Below are 26,180 nucleotides of genomic sequence, written 5' to 3'. Positions count from 1 at the left end.
ATTTTCTGAAGTTTGTTACTTAAAGATAAAAATTATCTTTGAATTTTAACTTGTATCACACAGCCTTGTCAGACCAGGAGGGACTTTATTCAGAAACAAGGAGGGGAGAAAGAATACGTCAAAGAGGTTTTGAGTTACCAAAGGGAAAAAAGTGTAAGAAGATTTTTTTCGTGCTTGTGTAAGTAGAAAACAGACCAGGTCTTTATTCTTTTTTGTAGGTCACACAACCCTAGGACTATATAAGCACTCTCATTGTAGCAAGTTGTTTTATACAAATAGGGAAGAATGCATATTCACATACTAGTACACGTTATCCCCCAAACATTAGCATTCTTCATATAATTTGTGCACACAGTGGTTTCATATCCCAGAACCATTCTCTGGGTTTTCCTGCTGTAATGCCAGTTGCTTGGGCACTGTGACAGTCTAATTGCATCAATCTCAGTCTGAGAACAAACTAGGAAAACAGCAGAACAAAATCTGCAAAGCAGATTTACCACCGTCTCACTGCAAATAATTTCCTAATTTAAAGGAAAACAAGTAAGGAAAGCAAAGGGAGCTCAGCTATGAAAAGGAGGAAATCCTGCCACCACCTTTCAAACTTCTTCAACCCTCTGCCCTGCCCCACTCATTATTCCACTAAACACAGCAAAAATACTAATGTCTGAACTCAGGCAAAGCGCAGGGCTTTGCCACTTGCTGCAGGGCTGACCTCTCCTTGTGCCCTATGACCAACACCACCGCAGCTCCTGTGGAAGGATACTTGCTCTCTGCCTGGACTGGATGCAAGGTCTTGGCGTGAGAACCCTGAGCTCTGCCAGCCAGACCCCATGCAGAGCAGGGTATGCAAGGAGCCCGAGGAAGCTGTGATTATCCAGAGCAGCTGCGATGGCTGGGTAGGGGAACAGGTGTGTTCTTCTAGCAGCCAGGGACTGAGAATGTCACTCAGTGACCATGCTGGTGTAATGCAATTACCAATTACGTGGTGCCGCATGGAGATCCACAGGGAGCTTTCCCCCACAGGACACATCTGACCACCCAGAAGATGGGGAGTGGCTGTTTGCGAGGAAAGCCAGGCAGCTCCCAGCGGCTGCCAAGGGCTTTGCAGACAGGGCTGGTGGTGAGAGGCTGCCTGTTCAGCAGCTGTTCCCCTTCACTCCTGGCCATCCCACCCACCACTTCTCCCATCTGCAGCAACAGCCCGGTTTTATGTGGCACATGTGGAAAGGTGCGTATTTTTCCAATGGAGGACCAGAAAATAGGCAGAAAACAAGCTGCTACTTGCAGGGAGGTCCCAAACAGAATCTGGGTCCAAGAGCTCCTAAACTGGACTACCCACCCTTGCTAATCAGTACCACCCACCCTTGCTAATCTGGACTCATCTTGCACTCACTTTACATCTCTAATGTAATTCCCACTCTAAGATCCTCAATCTTCTTTGCTAACAACAGGTAGGGAGATGAAGTGTTAATATCTGATCTGTGCCAGGTTGGCAGCTGTGTAATGGGTGTAGCTCCATTGAGGCCGACAGTGCAAGATGAGCTAGGCAAACTGAATGGGTGGCTCTATGTGCAATTTTATAAAAAGAGGTGCTCATGTCTGCACAGTATAGCTCTCCAAGCAAGACACTAAATTCAATTAACCTTTCAGAATCATGTTTGCTTCTTTTTTTGGTCTTAAGGTATTAACAACATGCCTAAATCAGCAAAATTGCATTCTAATAACACTTATCAAAAAATGCATTTGTGCACAGAAGAATTATACTCTAAAATTTGTCATTTTTGGTGAGCTCAGGTGGAATAAAAGGATGAGGATGGAACTGCTTTTCCACGGAACTAAGTTATTTCTCTGGCAACTTCCCTCTTGCAGGTTTCAAAGGAAGGCAGATGCATGCAGTCCTAAAATACAGGTGTAGCATATCACAAAACTTTAGCTGACCACCTAGCAAGGTTTCTAATATGCCTTTCTAACAGGCTGCAAAACTCTCTCTGAGTGTAACAGTCCTAAAACTAATGTGTCCATCGGAGAAAAACTCAGAATATTCCTTGTCTTCTCCTTCCTCCTCTTAAAGCAGTAAGAGAGGATTGGTGAAGCAGGAGATTACTGACCTAGCAGCAACGTAGAGGGTCCTGTTCATGACCATGACAAGCTGGATGTCCAGCCGGTGCCTCTGTGTGGTGTTCCGCCCTGGTTTGTGACCCACAAACACCGGATACTGTCTTGTATCTGTAGGAAGGAAAAAAATCAACAGGGTCAAAAGAGAATAACAAACTGAAATTGTGCTAACATGAAGCACCGAGTGGCCCAGCTATAGCCAAAACCTGTGGTTTCTGTTGTGTTCTGGAAGCACACCCTGAGGCTGGAAGGCATGAGCACAGAGAGCTGGAGAGTTCTTCAAGGTTACAGTCCTTGCAGCTGCAAAGGTGGAAGTCATCACCTTTGTAGAAGACAAAAACTGTGAGTTGTTTTAAGTATAAATCTGTTCTGGAGCTCTTGGCACACAGGTATATGGCACTTTCTCACAGTTTTTCTTTCACTGCTTGCAGAGCTTAAACGCTTGCTCCTGGCTGCCAAAGCACGTCTATCAGGACAAAGCTGTCCCACAGTGGCCCATCAATCACCACCATGACTGGACTGGTAGTGGCTAAAGCAAAAGCCTTGGCTCCCCTTGGTTCAAACTGCCAGTTCCTTGGGTTTTCTACAGGACTGGACTGCTGTCACAGAGCAGCTGTGGGGATTTCTGAGAAATGGTGGGAAATCACCACTTGAACTTACGAAGTGAAAGTCACTGCACATTATTTTGGCAACTAGTCTGATGCTCCAGTCCTGGCAACTGGACAGTAATACTGATTGGAATCCCCGTACTGGGCTTATGCTATCAACAACTCAGCTTCCTCCCCACCTCTACCAGTCACCCAGAGCATTTATTGTCTATTCTCAATATTTTTTTGGGTGAGAACTCAGCATACACAGGGTGTTCCACTGCTCCTCAGATAAGTGTACAACCTGTAGCAACAGGGAACACTTCTGATCAGGGCCACTTCACATTCACACACATCATATGATCATGGTATCTAGGTGCACAAACAAGGAGCTAATTAAGTAAATAAAAAGACAGAAGACAGGAGGAGGATGATCCTCTGATGAGCATTATCACTGCAGAACTGCTGCAAGTGCATGTTAGACAGGGCTGACAAGCATCTAGCTATGCCTTTTCCCCATAAATTTTTCCCAGAAAATTGCAGCTCTTTGAGGGAGTCTATTTCTTTAGAAACTAATCTACTGCTTCAGTGTTTTCAGCTATTGTCTCCTAAAAGCATTGTACCTGTTAAGCTTGGCCAAAGTATTGATTCATAGCATGGCTTCAGCAAAGCACCTCAAAGCACCATGTGCCAGAAAGTCCGGTGACAAAACTGGTCAGAAAAAGGAACTTCTCTCCGAACCAGATGCTGAGACCTCTTGAAGAAATAAATTAAGACACCAGGCAGGATTTACATGCAGAAGTTTAATCCTTCTGACCATGTCCTACATGCAAAATGCCAAGTTTAACTGTCAGGCTATTTTCTGTTCAGTAATGTTTCCTCTGTGACTCATGGATCTGGAACAAACTGGGGGCATTCATGTCCACTTCAGCATGCCATGCTGCAGAGGAAAAATTATCCCATGTTCTATTTCTCCAAAAGGATCAAGGCTGGCACATTTTTGCAAGAATGATTAGCACTACCCTTCTAGAGTGTGAAAATGTTGGTGCTGAAGATCCAGTGGTCACACTAACCATGTTTCACCTGGGTTCACTTCAGAGCAGTTCCTCCCTGTTCTTGTATCCCAGTTGTCTATTAACATTTGCAGCACATCAGGTGTGTCCTGGAGTCTTGTCTTTCAGATTGGTGTTACACATGACAGACAAGTTTATGGGTGCCAAGGTCATTACAAAGCACAGTAAACATGGACAATTTAAAAACCAAATTCCTGAACAAAAAGAGAATTGAACACAAGCCTGCTCTTGGCTGACTTGCTACACCCTAGCAAGAGTAGGGAGAGGCCCAGATGCTAAACATCCTCATAAACATCTGAAACTTTGAAGAATTTTCTTCGCAATAATCACAACTGAGCTGAAACAAATGTGAAAGAATCAGTTAAGTCAAGCCTGATGTCCAGAGTAAAATGCACAGAAAGCTCTCCACCTGTTTAGCCAGCAAATTTCAATATGACTTGCAGCTGTTGGTGTTACACTAGATTTTGGAGAGTTAGCCAATCTCTACTGGTAAGAAAAGGGAGAGCTTCTATCATAAAAGATTCTTTGTCTTGATTTGGTTTTTAGCTACAATTCTGGCTTGGGAAAAAAATGCCTAATGCTCAAGCAGAATCCATCTGAGCTTAAAGAAGTAAGTTCAATTATTTGTATCAGATTAACAAATCATAAGACCATGTGAAAAGTCATGTTCCTAAATTAGTATCTGAGAACGTAAGTGGCTGATATGGGTGAAATCAAGAAAAATCAACTTTATCCACTGCAACTGTAGTAAAATAATGTTGATTTGACGTCCCCTGATCAGTATTAAATGAAGTCCTCTGGCCTCCTCATACTTACAGTTGCCATGCGAAATACTGATAGGCTCAGAATCTTCTGGGAAACCAGCCCCAGCAAAATGTAGCAGTGTGAAATATAGCAGCAAGGCTTCTGACCTCATAGTAGTTCAGCTGTGAGGCTTCACTTCTTCACTTCACCCTGTGGAAGACAAACAAGAGTTTAAGTGCCTTCTGTTGAACCAGAGCTTCAAAGAGTCTGTGAAAAGTAGAGGGAGCTGTCCTCCTCAAGCCTCTCACTGAGGAGGAAAGGCCTGAGGAGACATGCTGTGTTTCTAGGCAGGAACTGCCCTGCAAAGCCAGTTATTATTCAGCCCATGCCCCAGCAGGGCCACATCTTGCTTAAGGACAGACTTAAGGACCTGTGTGTTACAAAAAAATTTCTGCTTCTGCTGCTTATTATGCAATGAAGATGCTTCATCTCCTGCACTGATCAACAGCTGACAAGTTTTCCAAGAAATATTTTATTTTCCCCTTCTTTGGCTAACATAATTAGATGCTGACATGATGACACACACCATAAATAAAAAAACCCCCACACTACATTATTCTGGTTAAAAAGAGATTAAGAGTTATACTACAGGACTGATTCATACCCTGCAGAGTTGTGAATCAAGTGAAGAAACACTGAGACAACTTGATGGAGCATTCAGAACATGTCATTGGGCTTTACCATAAAAATATACACCCATAAATTTAGGTGTCGTAAAACCAATACCCAACTTGTGATAAAATAAGGAAGAAAAGAACTGTCTAAACCCAGCATTTTTTTCCCTGTGTTCCATTAATGCATTCATTCATTCATTCATTCAGATTTCATGTACAAAAATATCCCTAAATCTTAAAGATAAAAGGAACCACTGAGGTCTTTGGATACAGTGAAAGAAAACAGCACATAATACAGTAAATACTTCATAATTCTCAGGCAAATTTCACAAAGACATTGATCTGTAGGGGAAACCAGTGCAAAAGTGGGGTTTTCTTTTCATCCCTTCCAGAATTTCAAACCTTTGATGCTGCCTGCTAAAGATTCCTTTTGAACAAAGCTATTTTACAGTGGTCTGTCAGTCATTCAAGATTCACGGGCAGAAAGTCAAACTTCATAACCTACATAGTCTTTGAAACTTAATCTGGCAAACAAAGTGCTAACTTGCCCTTCTGCAGCACTATTTAATATTAGATACCTGTGTCTCCTGTCTTGATGCCAAAAAAAGCATTAGCAAGTCTTAAATGTTGGATTCCTCATTTTTTAACCAATTGAAAAATGTCACAATAATTAATTTGCCTCATCAGATGCTGGTTTTCAAATAAAATTTCAGATCCTATACATGGTTTGGAAGGGGGGATCTGTTGCAGGGGGATAGAGTCCATAACGACTACTGATTTATTACACTTTCTCTTAGTCTATTATTATTTCAACATGCAAATTGGAAATTTGGCTGATTCTCTATTTCTATTAACAAAATAACTGAGAGACCAAGTTAGACCAAGACTAGGAAAAGAAAAATAATGTAAGGCAATGACTGACACCTTAACAAAGTGTTAGATAGATGGCAAAGGATAAAAACAGCACAAACAAATGCAACACAATGCAGACACTGTCTGTTATACCTTATAGGAGAATGCATACTAAAAGATAGTACATACAAGCCCCAAGAGAAGCATTTCCATCTAGCACTGGTTAGGCCAATAGCTCTGTATGATTACTGACACAGCTATGTCTGCCTGCAGACACTTTCTCTATGCATTTCCTCCATTTCTCTCTTTAGTCACCTCTAACATTTTCTTCTGACTGTTAGCTCTCTGGCATAGGACCCATTTCTTTCTATTTGTTGTCATTTGGGGCCCTTTGGAATGCCCAAAGAAGAAATAAGCAGCAGAAGTAAATAGCATGCTTGGAAAAACAGTTTCCCTCAAAAGGTTTTAATGAAAAACAAGATACACACATTAAAGGGGCTAATTCCTTTATCTCTACGTAATTTTTCAAAATGTCACTTTGCTGGTTTAAAAATTTTGCCCTTGGAAGTACACTGCAAAATGACAAAACAAAATGCCTTACTACACAAATTGATTGAACTTATTTTCTCCTTGAAATTGCTACAATCCAATGTACAAATCTTTTCTGAAATGTACATGAGCAAAAATAGTTTAACGGGAAGAACTTAGGAAGCAATCCAGTTCTTCCACTTAAACGGTATTCATCCACAGTATCAGTCTGCAGGCTAACAATTCAAACCACTTGGCTCACAGTGAGACTCTGGAGCATAAGAATAGCTGCTTTCTGTTACTCCCTATCAGCACACAATTCACTATCTAACAAGGAGTGTCCTGTGAGGAAAGCATCACAGTATGGCAGACGCAGCTCTGCCACTCCCCTTTAGAACCTGAAAAACTTTCCCCATGGATGATTCTGCACCATCAGTCTCTACTGCTCATTCAGACGTGTGTGCTGCTCTGTGTAAATCTGTATGGGAGAAAGCTTCCAGGAAAATGAACAATGCCCAGCAAGCTTACTTTGTGATTTCATGTGCATGCTATTGGGCCAGATCTGCTTTCTTTTACCTGGGAAAAAAACCCCAAACCGGCAAATGAACTGACATAGATTGGTAGGTTTATAAGCATATGAAATTCTCTCTCCTTCTTAAGGGGATTCTTTTGGGCAAGAAAAGAGGGAGAAGAGAGGAAAAAAGCATAATTCTCTGTTGCTCTGGTACCAACATAGTTCAAATTCACAAGATGTGTATGCAAAATATCTACTTTGACATGTCAGTGATTCAAATGGACTACACGTGTATCAGTGTCTGTGCCAATAAGTTGACACTGAGGAAGACTAAGCTGCATCCAAAGGCAGCTTTTTATTCAGAGGTAATTATTCAAACATATTGCCACTTTTGCAGTTCTTACAATGGCAGAAAGAGCCATACTGTTTCAGTGGGATTTCAGAGAAGTGTGGATTCAAGAAGGTCACACTTATTTTTAGTACAATTTTCTTTCTGGTTGGACCCCTGGGAGTGATGCAAATGTTCTCACTTGCAACTGTGCTGAAACTACTTGCTAATCAAAAGTGCTTGTGAACGCAGTGTCTGATGAAGACAAGTAGTTAGACAGTGGTGCCAACTGAGTACAGGCACTGTCTCAAAATAAAAGTTTTGCAAACATCAATGAAGAGCTCTCCATCCTTCATGGAGAGATGTGAACTGCAACCCAATCTGGCCTGCACTGAGGCATACTGGTTGAGAGAGAACCGGGCCTGAGAACTCCAGTTCTCCTAGTCCGAAACATTGTTATTCTAGTTGAAGGAAGCTACCGGTGACAAGAAGAGTGAGTTTTGATGGTCTTTTACTATCAAGCATGCTATTAAAATACAGCCCTGCAAGTTTTTAAGAGCATGTTTTATAATCTATGTCTAATCCAGTGACTTGTAGTCATTGACTTGGCAGAGTAGATTAGATTTCTTCCAAGCTTCAAAAAACCCACAAATAATCTGCTTTTTGCATTCTTAAACCAAGGTAAATAGGAATTTTTTGGAACATACATTACTGCTCTGATCCTTCTTTCTGAAGATGATGTTTCAAATACCTATGTAAGACATCTTGTTCTGGCCACTTGTGTGTTCCCTCCTTTTTGTCTTATTATAATTAAATATAAACAAACCACATGATCTCTTAATGTATATAGAAATCAAAGTTTTGCCTTCTGAGGTGGAAGAGATTTCTCTGTTTGTGCACTTCAGCCCAAAGATGAATCACTTCTAAGTAGTATGTTTGGATACTAGCACAATATAGTTGCTATTACTGTTATTTTTACTTAGTCAAAGTCTATGTATACATGTACATATACATATACATATACATATACCACCCACATATACATGCTTGGCATAGGATAATTTACTTTTGTAAAATTCATGCTGTTGGCATGAAGGAGTTTCTGAAGCCAAGAAAGTAATTATCATTTCAAAACAAGGAGAAAAGTCTAATTTTCCTGCGCCAAGTGCCTTCCACAATGGCTATCTGTGGCTATTCAAGCCAACAAGAAGCCACCATGACAAGCTTTGCTTTTTGCTGCCTGGTATTTTCAGCATTTACAACAGTCTGGGTGGACATGCATATAGAATATCTGCTTGGCTAGGCAAAGAATTATGTGGTTCTTGCCCTAATACCCTAGTAGGAAGGTTATTCTATCTACAGCTTGTTTGTTCCAGAAGGGTTACACAAATCCAGTGAAAAATCTAAACAGATGAGCGAACTTCCAGGTAAACTCCACAAAAGTGCAAGGCCAGATTTGATCCTGAGAGCAAATTCAACAGCAATAGCAATGACTGCATAGGCACATCTTTAATGAAAGGGATGCCCTTTCATGTTAGAAAACCTCCCATCTTATAGCTTCGACCTCACTGTACATTCAGCTAATCCCAGAGTAACTCCAAGAAAAAATCAAAGTATGCAACCATGAATTTTCCCATGGCACAGTAAAACTGCTCTGTAATGAACAGATCTTGTTATATTCATTTATTACAAAACTTCTTTCTACTATGATCGGTTGTGTTCATACACAACAGCTGCACTTCAATCCACAAATTATTAAGCTTAATGTGAGAATCACCAGAAAAAATTCCATGGTCTGTGTTATGCATGAAGCAAGGCCAGGAAACCTACTGGCCCTAAAAACTTGCGACTGTCTTCAACAAACTCTTTCATTTCTACAAATACGTACAAATAATTTATTCTTCAAAAAGACAGTCCAGCAAGAAGGTACAGCATTTAACCAAACACTGAGGAAACTAAAACTAAAGCCAGATGAATTTGAACTACTGCATAAAGAAAAGTGAACAACAGGGAAAGCAGCAGCCTACATGAACTGGTCCTGGAAATACTCAGCAAATAGCCCTTAGAATCATAACCATCAAAAGCAAAAGTACCATTAAAAAGCAGGGAAGAACAGAGGTTAAAAGACTGGAGATTCTTCTGTGGTAAGAGCTTTAAAGGCACACAGGTGATTTAGAAGCCCAAGTCCTACTTCAGTGTCTCATCAAAGCAGACTCACAGAGCAAGATCTGCCCATACATAAAAAGCAGGTATTGACCTACACAGCACATGTCTTGCCGCGCTGAAGGCAGAGCACACAAACCAGTTGGCCAACCTGCCTGCTGTTCCCTGCTATGGTACAGATTTGCCATGAGATGCTGGCAAGCATCCTTCAACTCCTTTGGCTAAGCCTTTGGAAACCTCTGAGTGGAAAACACCATCACTGCTATTTACCCTTTTAAATTCACAGCTCCTGGAAAGGGAAAGACAAGAGTTCTGCGCAAGTCAGAGGAAGGAATTAGGAGTAATGCAACAACAACAGCAAAAGAGAGGAATACAACCTGAAGGCTGCAGCTTCCAGAGAATGAGGAAAGTTAGGCTGGCACAGCAGAGCTGTTCAGGAGAGCATCCTTTGTCTATGCCTGTCTGTGTGGTGTGTTAGCTGCGGCTCAAACACCTCGCATGGCTGCACCAGGCAGCAGAAGGGCTTGTGCAAAATGCCTGCTCTGAGTGGTGCCAAGGGGATCAGACAGATATGAGTGAACAGAAGCTCAGCAGGTGCTTGGGAAGCTCAAGAGAGATGAGACACAAGTGGCTATCAGCAAGACACAGCATGGAGTGCCAGACACTGTAACTGAATTGGCAATGGCAGGACAGTGCCTGGGATGGACAGCTTCTTCACCCGTATTGTCCTTTCTCTACCAATTGCTGCTCAGTCACCTGAATGGTGCTGCAGGTGGCTACAGAGACTCAATGCCAGCTCCATGCCCATCATCACTACCAACTTCCAACATCTTTTTGTGACTGATGGTGCAGCCATCATTCATCTTTCCTCTCCTGTTCTGCTCCTGTTGTCTCTACAGCTGGCCATACATTTCATGTGGCCAAAAAAGCACTCTTGCACTCCAGGTAGCTGGCCCTTATGCCAGAGAGACTGGTGCATGAATGCATTGGTGTAATCACCTGAACTCCTTCAGGTGTCATAGTAACAAGGGATTTCTCCTGAACACTGGTGAGGGCAGAGAGGCAGTGCCTAAGGGAAGCCCACACCTGTCTGGCAACACTGTGGACCCTAAATTATGTGAATGAAGCAGCACTCTCTCCCATTTGTGCATATCAAAAAGTTCTCCCTGACTATAAGAGTACTGCATGGGTGCCCTCTGCTATACATGCTTTACTAGCATTATAATTGAATTCAGTACTGCTTACTCATTGCCCAGCTGCTGTGGGCTGCATGCCAGGCATGACGATCAGGCCCAAGGGAAAGAAACCAGTAAGAGCGATTTTGCCACATATAGTAAGCAACAGTACCTACCTTCATTAAAAAGAATAATATGGACTTCATTACTAGTTTAATGAAACACAGATACACGGGCCATGCAGATTTCCTCACAACGACTTGCAAAAATGCATCTAAAATAAAATTTTGGCCCAAATACAAAGTATTTTCACGCAAGTTTCAGGGGTACTTGCTTATTTTGTTCAGGTTTACACAAACCTGAGCCTATACCAACTGTTCTCTCCCCTCATTTGCACCTTTACAAAGCCATACCCCATGCACAATAGTGTCACCTATGATATGTGGCATCACTACCTCCTGCCTCAGTAAGCGATAAACTGAAAAGATCTGGAGAACCCCCAGGCAGCAGTGATGAGCCTCAGCCTGTCGAACGGGAGTAGCAGGTGTCAAGTCAGTAGGCAAAACTCAGCATGCTTAATGCCGGCAACCTGTCCTCTCAAGATCCACATTGCTGCTCCTGCCAGTGCAGCGTAAGAAGAAAATGTGAAGAACAAATGGAGGCCTAAATAGAAGAAACCCTCTGCTGACCTGAGTGAGACATCTCTGATGACTGCAGCGTTAATAGGATGCTGCTGCTCAGAGGGGAAACAGTCAGATGGAAGATGAACATCCCCCAGATGGAATGAGAAGCATCTCAGGCCTATCGATTTTGGTTGTAACCTTTACTGTAAACAGTCCATGGGGGCCTCATCAGCCACCTGTTCAGTGATATTTGCATTGAAATATAGAGCCAACGCAAATGAGAAAATGGCCACAGTTCCTTGCTAAAGCATCTGCTCCAGCAAGATGCATCTATCTGTGCATCACCAGCAGCAGCACAGGTACAGGTTGTAAAGGAAGGGGTAACGCAGTGGCACTAGCTCTCTCACACGGCTCTGAAACAACAAACGCTCCACTTGTCATGATGCTGATGGTGGTGGTAGTGATATTATATCATGCAATATTTCACTTTCTAATAATTGCTCAGTTTTATACTGAATTCAGGCTTGCCAAAACTGGGAGGAAAGCCATCTGTGCCTGGAGGATGACTGCCAGAAACATTTGCAATTTTATTTTGGGGTTATAAACCTGCAGAATGGAACAAAGGCAATGCCTAAATAACCTCTTTCACTCAACACCCCCAATCATACAGAGCAATAGACCTAAACTCTGGAACAGCTTGGTCAGTCATTACAAAGATGTCTTTATTATTTTTAAAAGTCTCACTCATTTAAGAGATAAAAATAGCTTTATTGATTATTTGTGGGACTTCAGCAAAACTGTCAAGATTCTGAATTGATTTGAGAGCTAAATGTAGCAATCACTGCCTTTTGACAGGAGAGAACACCACCTCTAATATATACTTTGCTGTTTCATCTCAGCATGCTTAATAGAAAATAGATACACTACCAGCAACACCATTACTCTCTCCAACACTCATTTTGCCTGGGAAATATCAGTGCCAGTCAACTCACCTTCTATTCCCTAATCTGATGGAGGGAATAAAAATTATGTAGCTGCAGGTGACCCAAAGCTGTAGTGGGAGAAAAATGTGCCCTCCCTTGTTTTCTTCTCCTTTTGGACAGCAAAGGTAAAACACAAAGTCTGGTATGTTTTCACAACAACATTTACAAATGTCACCGATTAAAAGTTACACATGGTCCTGCAAGCATTGTCTCAGCTGCCACATGAACATTGCAAGTGCACGTAGTGATAGGACAAGGGGAAATGGCTTCAAACTGGGAGGGTGCTGAGGCACTGGAACAGGCTGCCCAGAGAAATTGTGGAGGTTCTACTGCTGGAAGTGCTCAGTATCGGGTTGGATGGTTCTTTGAGCAACCTGGTCTAGTAGGAGTTGGAACTAGATGATCTTTAAGGCCCCTTCCAATCTAAACAATTTCATGATTCTATGATTTTAATATCACCATGGTTAAAGCTCAGTGTAATCACAAATAACTCTCCTTTGCTTTTTGTTAAAATGCAAGAAACACTCAAGCACTTAAATATGAACCCTGGCTATATTCTTCAGGACACTTGTCCCATTCACTTGAAATTAAAGTGTCTATGTTCTAATGTGATGGAACAGTAGAGAAATGCAAATCCTCACATTTAAGTCAGCTGTTAATCAGAGCACACTGCTCAGCTGTTGTGCAATTTGGCCAGTTCTGCCCCTAATCCATTTATGCAAAAATTGACTCATTTAACCTGCCGTGATTTACTTGAAGAGAAATAGCAAATTTTGTTGGGTTATTTTTCCAAATGGCAACCAATCAACTTTGTCATGAAGTGATTGATAGCACATCAAACTACATACCTACCCTAAAATGTGAATGAAATCTACTGTAGTACTTCAAATAGTCAAGAACCTTACCATTTACATAATATTTACTCCAGCAGTGGAAAATGCACTACCCGAAAGTGACAGTCACCACTGCAGAGTGCACCATTTGATCCACATAGCAGTAGTCTAGCCATGGCAGGAAAACTCAGGCCAAACCTCAACATCATATTCTGGGCAGGGAGGCTCAGCACAAGGACACAGTGTGGTCAAGCAATCCAAGTTAAGACAGGCAGAAAAAAGGGAAAGGCTTTTCCTTCTGGAAACCTGGCAAAGTCTTCAAGAAAAATTATGTTTGTCCCTGGCAGATAAAAAAAAAAAATCCAGATGAGCAAAGAGTTCTCAGTATGTATTTATAATTTTATCCCCTAATTTGTTTATGAATTAGTTATGTCAAGTTTCTCTATAACTTACAGAAAAGCATTAAAGAAAAGCATGAAATAGACTACCACAAAAATGCAAAATGTCAAAAAATGAAAAATGTCCACAAAACAAATGTAATCCCTAAGAGAAAATTTTAAATTAGTTGTGGATAGACACAGGTAGAAGAGAAAACCAGAAGACTCCGAGTACTAAGAAAACAAAAACTAACTGGGAACATTGCCTCTTAGCATCACCTCTGAAATCTCTCTCCCTCAGACAACCATCCACTGCCATGGGCCCATACAGTCACAGACATTCACCCAAATTTAAAAGGCTCACATCACAGGAAAGGTTTTCTTGTTAAAACTTTAGAGTGATTTCATAGATCTCTATCTTTCATGATTACTCTTCATTGCCAATGTTTTTTTGCTGGTATTTTTGGAAGCTTTAAACGAGTAGAATAAATCTGACTCTGAGACAGAAAATCCATCTAGCTTGCTTTTCCTCTGAGATGAGCATGATGCTTACAACAATCTAGCACCTGCAGCTTGCTAGTAATTGCTAGTTGCAAGTGTCAGACTCTGAGCTTTGCTCTGTCTAGATTCCCATGCCCAGTAAATTCCCAAATTTTAAATCATATAAAATCCAAGCAGCTTTATGGACAAATTAATACTAGAAAGTACCCTATCCTCAAGAATGAGTAAAGAGATCAGCTCAATATGCCAGCATGACGTATTTTCCATTCTTCTCTTCTTTCCACCACTTCAGAGTTACGAAGAAGACAGAAGGCATAGCAAGAAGTCAACAGGTACCTAAGAAAAATACTATTTCCAGGATAGTGCTCAGACAAATGTTACTGTATGCTAACCTGGACATAAGGCTAAATACTGTAATTGAGTATATTTTAAAGAAAAATACTATATGCAGATATAATCAATAAACCTCCGAATATAAAAAAAAAATCACAATTCCTGTAGCTAATAGAATAGTTTAAGATAATTTTAATTACTGAGGATCTCTTATTCAGAGGAAACATCAAATAGCTGATGTGATTGCATTGGCAAACTTAAAATTGAGGTGGTGTGGGTCAGAAAAAGTAAGAAAAGAGATTGCAGTTAGAGTACGATGAGCCCTTGCACCACAGAAATACACTACTGACACACATTCACCCACACACTGAAGAATACAAGCATCCTTACACATTTGTTCACACCTGCTTCTTAGCACAGCATGAGGGAATTAGAGCAGCATAGAAGTCAAAGCAGCATTGACAAATGCCTGTAGTACAAGCTACAAAAGCAGTAGCTCTGTTATTATTTGCTTTGCTTCTTTGGACAAGCTGTGGAGAAAAAGGTTCAGTGTAGCAAGAGAGAACAAGCCCACTGAGTATGACTGCCTGAATGGGGCATGATGGATGAGCTTCCTTGCAGATAGGAAAAACCTCTAATCCATTCTCCGGCTCATTGCTAGAGCGAGGCAAAGTCATTCTCTTCTTCTGCGGGAAATAACCTCTGCCTTTTCGATACCACGTGCAGGGCTTTGCAAAGCACAATCCAGACTGTCACCCAGATGAGACCGCAGCCTGTTTCCAGGTCCCACACTAGGGGAGGCTCAGCTATGCAGCCCAAAACCCCAAAGCAAGACAAAGATGTTTCTATATTGCTTGTGCTTCCTATGGCTATTTTAGGAATGATTGCATGCATTCAGGTTCCAACAACGAATAATGAGAGACACAGAAAGAGAAGTCATTTTCATGGCACCAGCACTCAGCTAGTGACTGAAACTGAAACACTCCTAATATTCCAGGTAATTTTATGGAGCTGAAAAAACCTACTCTGTGTGTAACAGACAGATTGCAAGCATCATCTCAGCAATGAAATAACATCCACCAGCACCAGGATGGGAAGACTTGCTCTGGGGTTCACTGATGAAAGTTTGACTCTAACCAAAATACCAAGGCTTTCTCAGACAAACAAGGACCTGTTCCCAAACCTCGTCCTCCCCCACACCCTGCAACTTCAGCCTGTAATGGTGGGTGACACAGGAAAAGCAATGATTCATTAGCTGACTGCATTTAAGTGAATTCAGCAAAACTGCTTCATGAGTAGCAACACACAGTTAAGGGTTTTTAACAAGCCTGCCAGGTGTTTTTTAACCCAAATGAATCCTTCCTAGCTTGCCTGACAGAACTGAAATTCCTGTGCAGGAACAAGGAAGGTGACTGCATAGCTGACAAACTGCTGCTGTTATTTCTTACCGCTGCTTATGCGATTTATATCAAATGCTGCAGAGAGAGTTTCCTCTAATTCTAGGTTGGCCTCCATAATGTGGACATCGAATGGATCAGCTGCCAGGAGCTGATCAACAGCCAAGACCTAAGTTCCTGCCAGCATTTAGAAGGAAATAAATGCACAAAAGACATTAGTCCAGAGAATCAAATTACTTTTCAATGAGACTCAAGGCTGTATGCACGGACCGTGCTGAGCTCACTGGGAAAGACTGAGGAGATCCAGGCAGGCATCAAGGTGTGGTGTTCTCAACTGGACTCCGATCTGGCATCCCCCCCTTGCCCACAAGTATGACCCAAGTCTTACAGGCTGCGCTTGCCTGCACAGTCACAGAGCAGTGACTCTCAAGCTTGCAGCACAGTCACACAGCACTTACAACTAAAGGGCATCGGCTTGTTTTTGTTTATGCCAGTGAAAATGCTGACACTGACATCTGCTAGATTGTGGAGCACTGATTCCCACTGGACTTCAGAAGGACCTGTAGCTGCTTTACAGCTTGTACCACCTGCATCAGCTCATGCATGAGGTTGCTTTACCTATTTATAAGCCTTCCAGTTACAGAGAATTGTATATATATAACACTTTCATCCTCATAAAGTACACATACTCAGATGAAGACTCAGTTAAATTCTGCTAACTTTACATGGGTTTTGGACCAAGTCTCCCATTTAATTTCAGGAAATGGAAATAACCACATCCAAATTCCCTGTGAAATTTGAGGTTATACCTAATCTTTTAAAAGAAAAAATTATTATTTTGCTTTGCATTCTTACTCTCTTAAAGAAAGTAAATCAGATGGTCTTGACCATGTTCCACCGTATTTCTTTTTGTTAAAATTTTCCTGTAAGCAATCCAAAACAGAATTATTCTTGTGGTAAACATCACTACACCAGCTTGAAGCAAAAGAGATTCTTTGCACATGAGTGCCCCTACATTCAACATACACTTGTGAAGAAGTCAATTTTGCAGTGTCTATGACCATATATATTCATAACTTCTGGTACCCTGAACAACACGAATAATGCCAAAAAAGTGTACTCTGATGGCTCAATAGTAATAGATTTTTTGGAAGATTTCTCTATTAAATAACTTGCTGCAACAAAGAGATCTGAAGAACACAATTTCAGGCACTTACCCTCTTCTGATTGAAAAATGTGACTTTGAAAGAAAACACTTAACCAACAAAATCTTTTCTGGAAGCTCTGAAGGACCCTGTCACCTGACACCTCAGGATGGTTAGCACCAGCTTTTTCTAGACACCAGCAACAGAGGTACCTTGATGAGACAGACCAAAGCTTCCAAATGCTCTCACAAAGCTTTCAGAAAGGAGAAAGACTTTTACTTAGTTCACTTACCAGCAAGCTATGCCTACTGCATGTGAAGTCAGAAAAATGTCCAGCCACTGAACAAACAGCACTCTGAGAACATGCCAAAGAAAATTTTATTTTAAAAAACCCCAACATATGAATATTGAATGTGTTCTCACATGTTTAAAGCACAGAGGAAAAAAGGTGGGAATTTATTGATAATTTACCTCATTGAATACCAATGCCTACCATAACATCACTCCCCCATGCAGAGCTAGAAAGTAATTTTTTCTGCCAGAAAAGTACCATGCCTTTTTTCCTCTGGGATCCTAAAAGTATTACTTGCTGTCCCAGGCAGGAAGAAACAACCTGCACAGTTGTGCATGGAGGGGCATCTGCACAGGAGGGGCAACACAAACCTATGACTAGCAAGACGAAGTTGTGAACTGGCAATGCTCCACAGTAAACTGCTTCTATAAAGAATGCGACTAGTTTGTGAGGCTGAAAACTCTGACGCCTCCATGATAAAGGCTGTGAAGAATGCTTGTATGTTTCCTTTCTGAATCCTAAGGAGCTCCCCACAATCCCTTCCCTTCCCAGCACTGACATGTAGGGTCTCTCTCTCTCTCGTAAAAGGACTTGGCTTTCCTTACACAAGAACAGATTCGGCTTTCCTAACACTGGAATAGGTTACTCCCCTTCTTCACACACATCCTTACGTTCCCCAAAAGCTGAGAACATTATTTCTGCTGCAGGCTCATGGGGACAGATTGTATCTTCCCTCCTTTTTTGGACAGCTTAAAGAAGATTGCTGGTGCTTCCCATAAATAAAAAGCTAGCACTTGATGTTCAAAGGATGACTAAACTTGGAATATATCTTTTAATGTACATTTTAATAAAGCTGACTCGTGACTCAATTTCTCTTAGCTGAATGTTGGTAAGCTCCAAAGGCAGGTATTAGACAGAAAAAACAAAGAGATGTGGTAGCTTTCTCCACATCTGGTACTGGACAAAGAAGATGGAGAGCAAGCTCCTTCTTCCTGGAGTCCGCCAGGCATATTACTTCTTTTTCTGCCATGGAGACAGACCGACTCCCACACTCTTTCTCTGTCAGCAGAGCTAGGCATCCTCCTTTCCCTTGACCTCCCAAAGATAACTGTTTCCCTCAGCCTGGAACAAAGTGAGTTGCCCTGTTGTGTGTTCCCCAGGGGTGGGACACAGTCATCCAGAAGAATTTTGCCTGACTGGAAATGAAAATGAGGACAGAAATCTTTTCACCACAACTTACGCTTCAATCTCTTCTCTTGCTCTGCACGCGCAGAAGTACACAAGGTCAAGCATATTAAGACAAAAATTCTAAGCCATGCATCCCTTGTAAGGTCCTCCTGCCCAGGTCTCAAGTAGGATTAATTGCACTGTGTGAACCAACACACACAAACTGAAAAAAACTGTTGTTTCCAATATGCCGCTTTCAAGGTATTTATAATGCAAACATAGACAAAAGGTATGCTCTCTTTTATGACAAGCCTGAAATAAAGCAGCTCTAATTAGCAAAACCAGATATGGCGTCTGAGGTAGCACAGTTTGCAGAGCAAGGATAAGAAACCTCTCCTTTGGTCTTATTCAGCAGCAAGCAGACTTATGCCCTTCCTTCTTACAACTTTTTCTCTTCGACTCTGCGAATAGATCTATCTGTACAATAGATGGATGAATTGATGATTTCCCACAATAGCAATTTGATTACTGATTGCTACTTTGTCACAAACCAACCACACATCATCTACAGTCAAGCAATGTCCTGCATCATCCGAACAAAACTGTGCACTACACAGCCCTTCAGTGCTATCATTTCTATTGCCGGCTGGACCTTCCTATAAACTAGTGGACTGTAAATTACTTTTTGTCTGCCTTTGCTGAAAAAATAAAGTTTTGGCTACAACCCATACGGCAAAATACTGCTTGAGATTAAAACAGTGCTACCAATAGAAAGAAAAAAGGAATACCTCCACCAGCAGATATTATTGTACTGGAGTTCCTTTTGGTTACTCTTTCCTCAACTTGTGTTTTATTTCAAGAATGCTATGTGCTGTGCAATTTTTATTAAAAAGGCATTGTCTTGAAAAGTTGTCCACATACACAACACACACATGCGCGGGTGAAGGAGATTTTTAAAAATTTTTACAGGTACCAGAGAAGCTGTTCCCAACTGCAATTCTTCTGATTCAAATACGTAAGTCTTCTTTGGCCCCATTTTTAATCTAAGCAAACATTTTAGTTACTAAACTGCAAAAATACTGACAGCATTCCTACAGCATAACAGCATCCATAACTGATTTCCAACACCCCAAACTTCTCACATCAACATTTTGGGATCAAATGAATACATTCAACTGTTGACCTCCAGCCCAGTACCAAGTCCTTAAAAACTGAATCATGCACACATGCACACAGATGGGATGCATTCCCTAAGATAGAGGAGCTATTGCTCGCAGTTTCAGTGGGGACACGGCTTTGGAGCACAGTTTTGCACTTCAAGGAGCACAAACATGATGATTCATCTCACTGAGAAAATACTAAACTCAAAATCATGCATTTTTTTCGTTTTTCCATCGTTACCAACTGGTCTGTCAGAGCGACATTTTTTCTAGTTATATGTACAAAAGTCACACAAATAACAGAAGAGTTGTTACTGAATCTTTTCCTAGTCAGATTTTAGAAAAACACTAATGTTTGAGAAATCCTGCTCAGGATCTGGGAACAGACTACAGAATTAACCACTCAGTCTTGCTTCAGTACCAAGAAGAATGATGCCCCACATATTTCAGTTGTCTTATGAAAGATTTCCATCATTCTGTCCAATCAATCAAGTTAAGTTATATTTAATGTCTAGATTCAAACATCTTGGCTTAACCAGAATAATCTAATCATCACAACAAATTCACATTTAAAAGCAAACCTCAGTCACAATCTCTTGGACAAACTGAAGGTTTAATGTGCAAACAATTATCAGATTATACAACTAAAAGAATACGTTTCACTAGCAAGTAATTAAGTTTAAATTCCAGTGTAATGAGAAGGAAGATAGCGAACATTACTGCTCAGAAAGAGAGAAAACAAGGAAGAAGGAGAGAAAGAGAGAAAGAAAGAGAGAAAGCAAGAAAGAAAGAAAAGAAGAAAGAAAGACAAAAAATCAGTATTGAAGGACGAGAGTGTCATGAGCACCAGGGACAAAACAGAAGAACAAGAACAGCCATCTCAGCACATTACAGCTTTCTGCTAAAGCCACAGCCAGATCTGGTACAATATAAATGGCAGCAGCACTTCCCTTGGGACTGCAATGTTGTGTGAAGCTTCACGCAAAACACTTCACTGATGTCTCTTTGGGACCAGAGGAGGCTAAAGGTCTTTTTTAGCTAACTGCTCTAATCCTCCCATCACCTCCTCCCAAACCAACACTTACCGTCTTCTTCAAAAACAGCAGTAGTTAAAAGCCTAACTATGCACTGCTTCAAGGATCTCACACTTGGTAAAGCTCTGGAAGTTTCATTTCTACTAAAAATAAACTTCATAAAGCTTACTAGTCTGTATTTTTGGTATCCAAAAGCAATGAAGGCTCCTGAGAGACTAGCAGGTATCCCTGAAAAAAGGAATAAACACCACCACACCTCAGTCTTGCATTGCTTACCACTTACTCCTCCCCTCCCCTTATTTTGCTGACAGCAAGATGGACAATACATGAAAATTTGATTCTCGGTAAGCTGAGTAATGCAAATTAGCTTAATGAAATAGATGACTTTGTGTATGTCCCTTTGATACTGATTAAGCTCAAGTATCCACTCAGCTAATGACTAAAGCAATACCATGAGAGCTCTTGTGGAGGTGTCATAGCTATACTTTTTTTTTCAGTAGCTCTTTGCTCAGCATTTATTTCTACCTCAATCCCCCTGTCCAGGCCAGCCTCCAAAGAGCAGGCAGGAGCAGTCAACAGCTTAAGACATGAGTGACGTAACATAAAAATCTGCAGTTACTTTACACAGCTTGGGCCTCAACATAAAAAGGAGATATGCCTTTGTGCCTCCAGTTTTCAAAGCAGATTACCAGTGTGCTGCAAGGGGCTGCTTTGACTCTGTAATTATAGCCATCTTAATAATGATCTGCTCCATGGCTGCCTACTGCTGGTGCCCAGACAGTTTAATCACTATGCATTCAGCTGTAGAGAACTAGCTATCCTTCCTGTCATTTGAAACATGGGACATGTTGTGTGAAGGCGGTGTAAACGAGCTTCCCCTGAACTAGCTGGCAAATACACTTTCACCATTTAAAGCCCGAATTATAAAACAGACCAGTAAAAGGGATAATGCATTGCCTCTTGCTACAAAAAATGCTTCACCTCTGCTGCACTAGATGAACAGTCACTCCTACCAAGCCCATACATATATTATTCATTGAGCACCAGCTGTGTGCTTGGCACTGTACAGACACAGAGAGATGTGCTCCTCACTCCTGGGAAGCTTTTACAGTCTAAAGTACTGGAGTTTGGCATTCATTCTGCCTGTAGAAATCCCATTGACTTCACTATGGGGAGCAGTTGCAGAAGCAGGTATTATGGCATTTGTAGAGCCAGTGTAGTATCAACTGAGAGGTACAGTGAGAGGTAACATTCAAGCTGTGTTCCTACAGGAGCTGTGTTTTAGGCCCTGAGGAAACTACTGTGAAGACTGACACTGAGAGGCTGGAATGTACTAGAACATATCATGCAAAAGCAAAAAGATGATGCAGTATCCCAAATCCCCTTCGTGCTGATGCTGGCTGCATCTGCCCACACCCCACTGCTGTGTGGTTGCTGTCTTAGTATTTTCTCATACTATAATGCTTTCAAGGCAATCCTGATCCAGTAACATCCAGTGATGGACGAAACAATACCCTATATCCTCCAGTGCTGGGGATTTGCAAGCACTCGTAGCCAAACACTACATGCAGGCCCAGCATGAGTGAGAATGAGGCATGAATCACCACCACAACATCCAAAACATATTTTAGGCTTGAAGTGAAATCCTACTCTCAGACTTGTACAAAGATTTCCACAATGAAGAATATAAGTGGCTGAAAGTACAGTTCTATTTACATGTGGTGGATGGAAGAACCTGGAAAAGAAATGGGGAAGAGCAAGAGCAAAGAGGGGAAAAAAGGAAGCAGACCTGAGTGCAGGCACTGGGAAGAAGAGAACAAATACTGTGAAAACTGGGAGCTGGAAGTTCAGGCAGGTGAAACAGGCTAAGAAGGGAGAGCTGTTATGGCACCTGGACATGTAGGGAAATAAAAGATTGGCAAGTGGGAGAAAGCAAAAAATAAAAAGGTGAGAAGGGTCTTTCAAAATTAAATAGCTGTAAAAAGGCTGTGAGGCAAAAGGACAGATGCAGGTGTACGTAACAGGATCTCTAGAAATGAAGGAATGCAACTATTAGCAAAGGGAGAAGAAAGAGAAAAGATTCAGAGGATTCCTAAGAAAATGGAAACGAGAAAAGGACATCAGCTGGATGGAAGGAATCAAAGAAATAAGAAAGCACATTGTTTAAGGCTGTTGTTGTGTATCACACTCCTTTTCATTTGGAGTGTGTGCTTGGAAATTTGGTCTCTCGGGTCTGTGATATTTTTGTTTCTTTACTAACACATCAACTTTTTAAACTCACAGAAGTGTTCAGAGAGAGAAAAGGACAGAAGGAAGTCTTCTGTGTATTGACTGATGCCACGTAGCACAGGAGGCAATGATGTTGTCTTCCCAGCAGCTGGCTCCCAGGAAAGCTGTGGGTATGAATATGATGGCTATGTCAAAACACAGTTCATGGTTTGTGTCTTGTGCCTCACTACAAGATAAAAGACAACTCCCCAACACTTCTGTCAGCATCTTGCTGATCACAAGCCATCTAAATACATTAAAATACATTAAAAACCTTCCTAAATGCACTCTTGAGTCCAGTGTATCTGACATTCAGAGTCAGCAATCACTGCATTTGTCTCAGAGATGAAATTTAATTACAAAGGAAGGGGAAAGTAGTATTTAGATCATGGGTGAGAAGACATGTAGTCCACCAAACAGCATTCTTATATCTACACTGAAAAACCTGGAGACTTACTGAGCCAAGGGAACTTTGCCTATGCAAACTGTCCTTATGCTTCAGAGATAAAGGATTTGGTGACTGGGCCCAGCCCCCTGTGTGTATCCATGTGTGCGTTGATTTATATAGTAATTGTGTCTGTCGCCTGTAGCACTGGGACTTGTTATAAAAACACAGGAAAACATCCTCCTGCCCAGCACTACCATAAACCTCAGTCAGCAGCTTCCTTGGACTGGACTGACAAATGGCCCACAAGGAGGAAGAAAAGAATTCTAATCCTCAAGGTACAAGAGAGAAGAGCAAGACGAGAGGGACAGAAGTGGGGGAGAAGGAGAGGCAGAGTGAAGGGAACCTTCATGAAATAAGAGAGACTGGATATATACAGTAAGCCCAACACAATATGTACCTAACCTGCCTCATGAGAATTGAGTGGGTGAATCTAACTGGAATAGACCTCTATTTTCATACAGCTGCAAAGAAGCATGCTTCCCATGAAACCGTCATAAAACCCTCATCTTCAGGGTTGATTTAAAAATTGTAACTCAGCTGTTGCAATTTGTATCGGACTTGAATTTGGCAACCCCAGACATCAAGTCAATTCAAACTGAGAAGGGGACATACAATGCTCCGTTTTACAGCCTGAAATTGTACTTTCAAGGGTTTAAAATGTTTTCTACACCACTACAAAGTGAATACAAAGTATTAGGTTAGTTTTTAAAATGCAAGTTTAGTTTAGTTCTCAATAGTCTGTAGAAAGATTGAAAAGATCCACTTGGAAATACAGAAAATTCAGAATTTTTATTCTCAAAAAAACCCAACCCCCTGGCCCCCCAAAAAACCCAAACCAACAAACAAAGCACAGATATTTAAGACAAGAACATGTAAGTCCTTTGATAGTGGTATGTCACTTAACAGCCAGCCATGCTGTTATCAAACTCACTGCTTGTTTGCATACAGTCATTCATTAATTTCCATGCTTTTAAAAAAAATTGTGTCATATTCTAATGGGGTTGTATCTCCAACACAAGGCACAAAAGTTAGTATCCCACATGGCAAAGATCAGGAGCTGTGCACTCTTACACTTTCAAACTGTTAAAAATATGCAAACTGTGTGTCTGGATCCTGAAAAACATAGGCAGATGAAGCTGCCATTTTATTTAATAGAGTCAGTGGGAGCGTAGCCAGCAAGTCAGACCTTATGAAATTAATATTCTGCACTAGCTAGGCTGTGAGTTTATGTTATAGGATGTGTTGGGCAGCGTGAAACACAACATACCAAATTCAGCCTCACACAACCTTACAGCAGGAACGTTCTGTTTGTTTATATGGAAACGTTACTACTAAACAAGCACTGGAACCACTGAAGTCTGGCTGTTAGGAATTTGTGTCCTGATGCTGATGTCTTTAAAAGGCTAGTTAGCCACACACACACTTTCCCTCTCTGAAGCCACTCTTTCACCTTCTTGCCTGATTCTGAGAGAAGCCTTGGAAAATAACTATCTTGCAGGCTGAGCTAAGTAAACCCGAAAATTCACAAGTTACTGGGAGCTGACAACCACCTATACACAGACAATGTGATCACACATGCCTTGTTCCTTTAGGATGTCAGGCTAAAAATACAGCCATTTGCATTAATTACTAAGAAGAATTTTAGCTCTGAACTACAGTGGGAATTGTACCCTTAGTTGCACAGAGATAAATTTAAGGATGGAGGATGAATGAGGCTGAGCTATCTCTGATCCCCCTCTCTTGCAGATTTCAGACACTTCCTTCACCCTGTCCTGACACAGTTGTTTGTGCTTAATTTTAATTTCCTGTTAACTCATAAGCAAACAAAGCACCCTCTCCACTAGCTCTGCAATCCCGGCTTGGCTGACTTTAAATAGATGAGGCTGACCAGATACTGGCCATCAGCTCAGCAAAGAAAGAGCCATTGTGTGAGAGACCCGCAGTCGCCGCCAGGGACCCAGACAGCACACTGCCCATCACAGCCTCACTGCCAGCGTTGAAGAGGTGGTTTTGGAAGACAAGAAACATGGACCTTTATCACGTCGGGAAAAGGGTCATGATGCAAAAATCGCAGAACAGATGCTGGCAAGTAGACAAAAATCTGTTATGTATTTACAAGGATTGTAATGGGAAAGGTACAGGCAGAGTAAATACCTCAATCCTCCACACAGAGATGTGGCAGATCTCCAAGCCCAGCTTCTCCTGAAAAACTCAATGTGTCAGTGTTACCTGCAGGTACTACTTCAGTGTCAACAGCAAGATGTTCTCAGCAGCAGAATAACAGCTGCACAATAGGAGCAGCAACTGAATGGTTGAACAGCTCTTTTTACAGGCATGGTGTGACAAAAACCTGGTGTTCTTTTGTGCTTCACAAAGCCCCTACTTTGCTGACTCCAAGTTCAAATCTCACGGGCTATTAGGAAAAGGAAGAAGGACAATGCATTAACATGCATGGTAGAAAAGAATGTGCTCTATTCTGGAAACCAAGCCTGCACTAGAAGCTGTGTTATGTCCTAAATACCAAGGCAGAAGCTGCTTTCATGTCAATAAAAAGGTATGTATTTTGGCATGCAAGGATCGTACATTTTGTCAAGTGTAACTCAAGCTTGATTTTCATGATGAGGTGCTAAACTGAGGGTTTTCCCCTCACTAGTGCTCCCCAACAGGGACAAACACAGGAGATACAAAGCTATCACCAATTGGTGGTCTTAGAATTTATTTTTTAAAGGTTGGGAAATGTGTGATTTTTACCAGTTCCCAATTTTTTCTCCCCAAAGAATAAATCAGCCAAATAACTGATAGGTGAAACTCCCTTAAGATTGCTTAGTCGAACCCTGTTAGCAGACAGCTAAGCCACTGCTGACTA

The 26,180-nt window shown here is 41.4% G+C and overlaps 1 protein-coding gene across 5 annotated transcripts in view; it reads right to left on the bottom strand.

The window, feature by feature from the left end:
• The window catches only part of SEMA6A (semaphorin 6A), a 119,565-nt gene that overhangs the window by 63,439 nt on the left and 29,946 nt on the right, over nt 1-26,180 (bottom strand). For 4 of the 5 annotated variants that reach the window (XM_032097167.1, XM_032097171.1, XM_032097172.1 and 1 more), the window contains exons 2-3: nt 4,592-4,729; nt 2,109-2,226 (exon numbers count right to left, since the gene is read on the bottom strand). In XM_032097167.1, the coding sequence (XP_031953058.1) occupies nt 2,109-2,226; nt 4,592-4,691 (218 nt within the window). In that variant the 5' untranslated portion in view covers nt 4,692-4,729. Of the gene's footprint in view, nt 1-2,108; nt 2,227-4,591; nt 4,730-22,879; nt 22,978-26,180 lie in introns of those variants that run through there. The other variant, XM_032097169.1, reaches the window with a different exon arrangement.

Source organism: Corvus moneduloides, chromosome Z (genome assembly GCF_009650955.1).
Source record: "Corvus moneduloides isolate bCorMon1 chromosome Z, bCorMon1.pri, whole genome shotgun sequence".
Taxonomy (NCBI): Eukaryota; Metazoa; Chordata; class Aves; order Passeriformes; family Corvidae; genus Corvus; species Corvus moneduloides.
The sequence above is the reverse complement of the archived record's forward strand: the minus strand, read 5'-3'. Positions and strand labels throughout refer to the sequence as shown.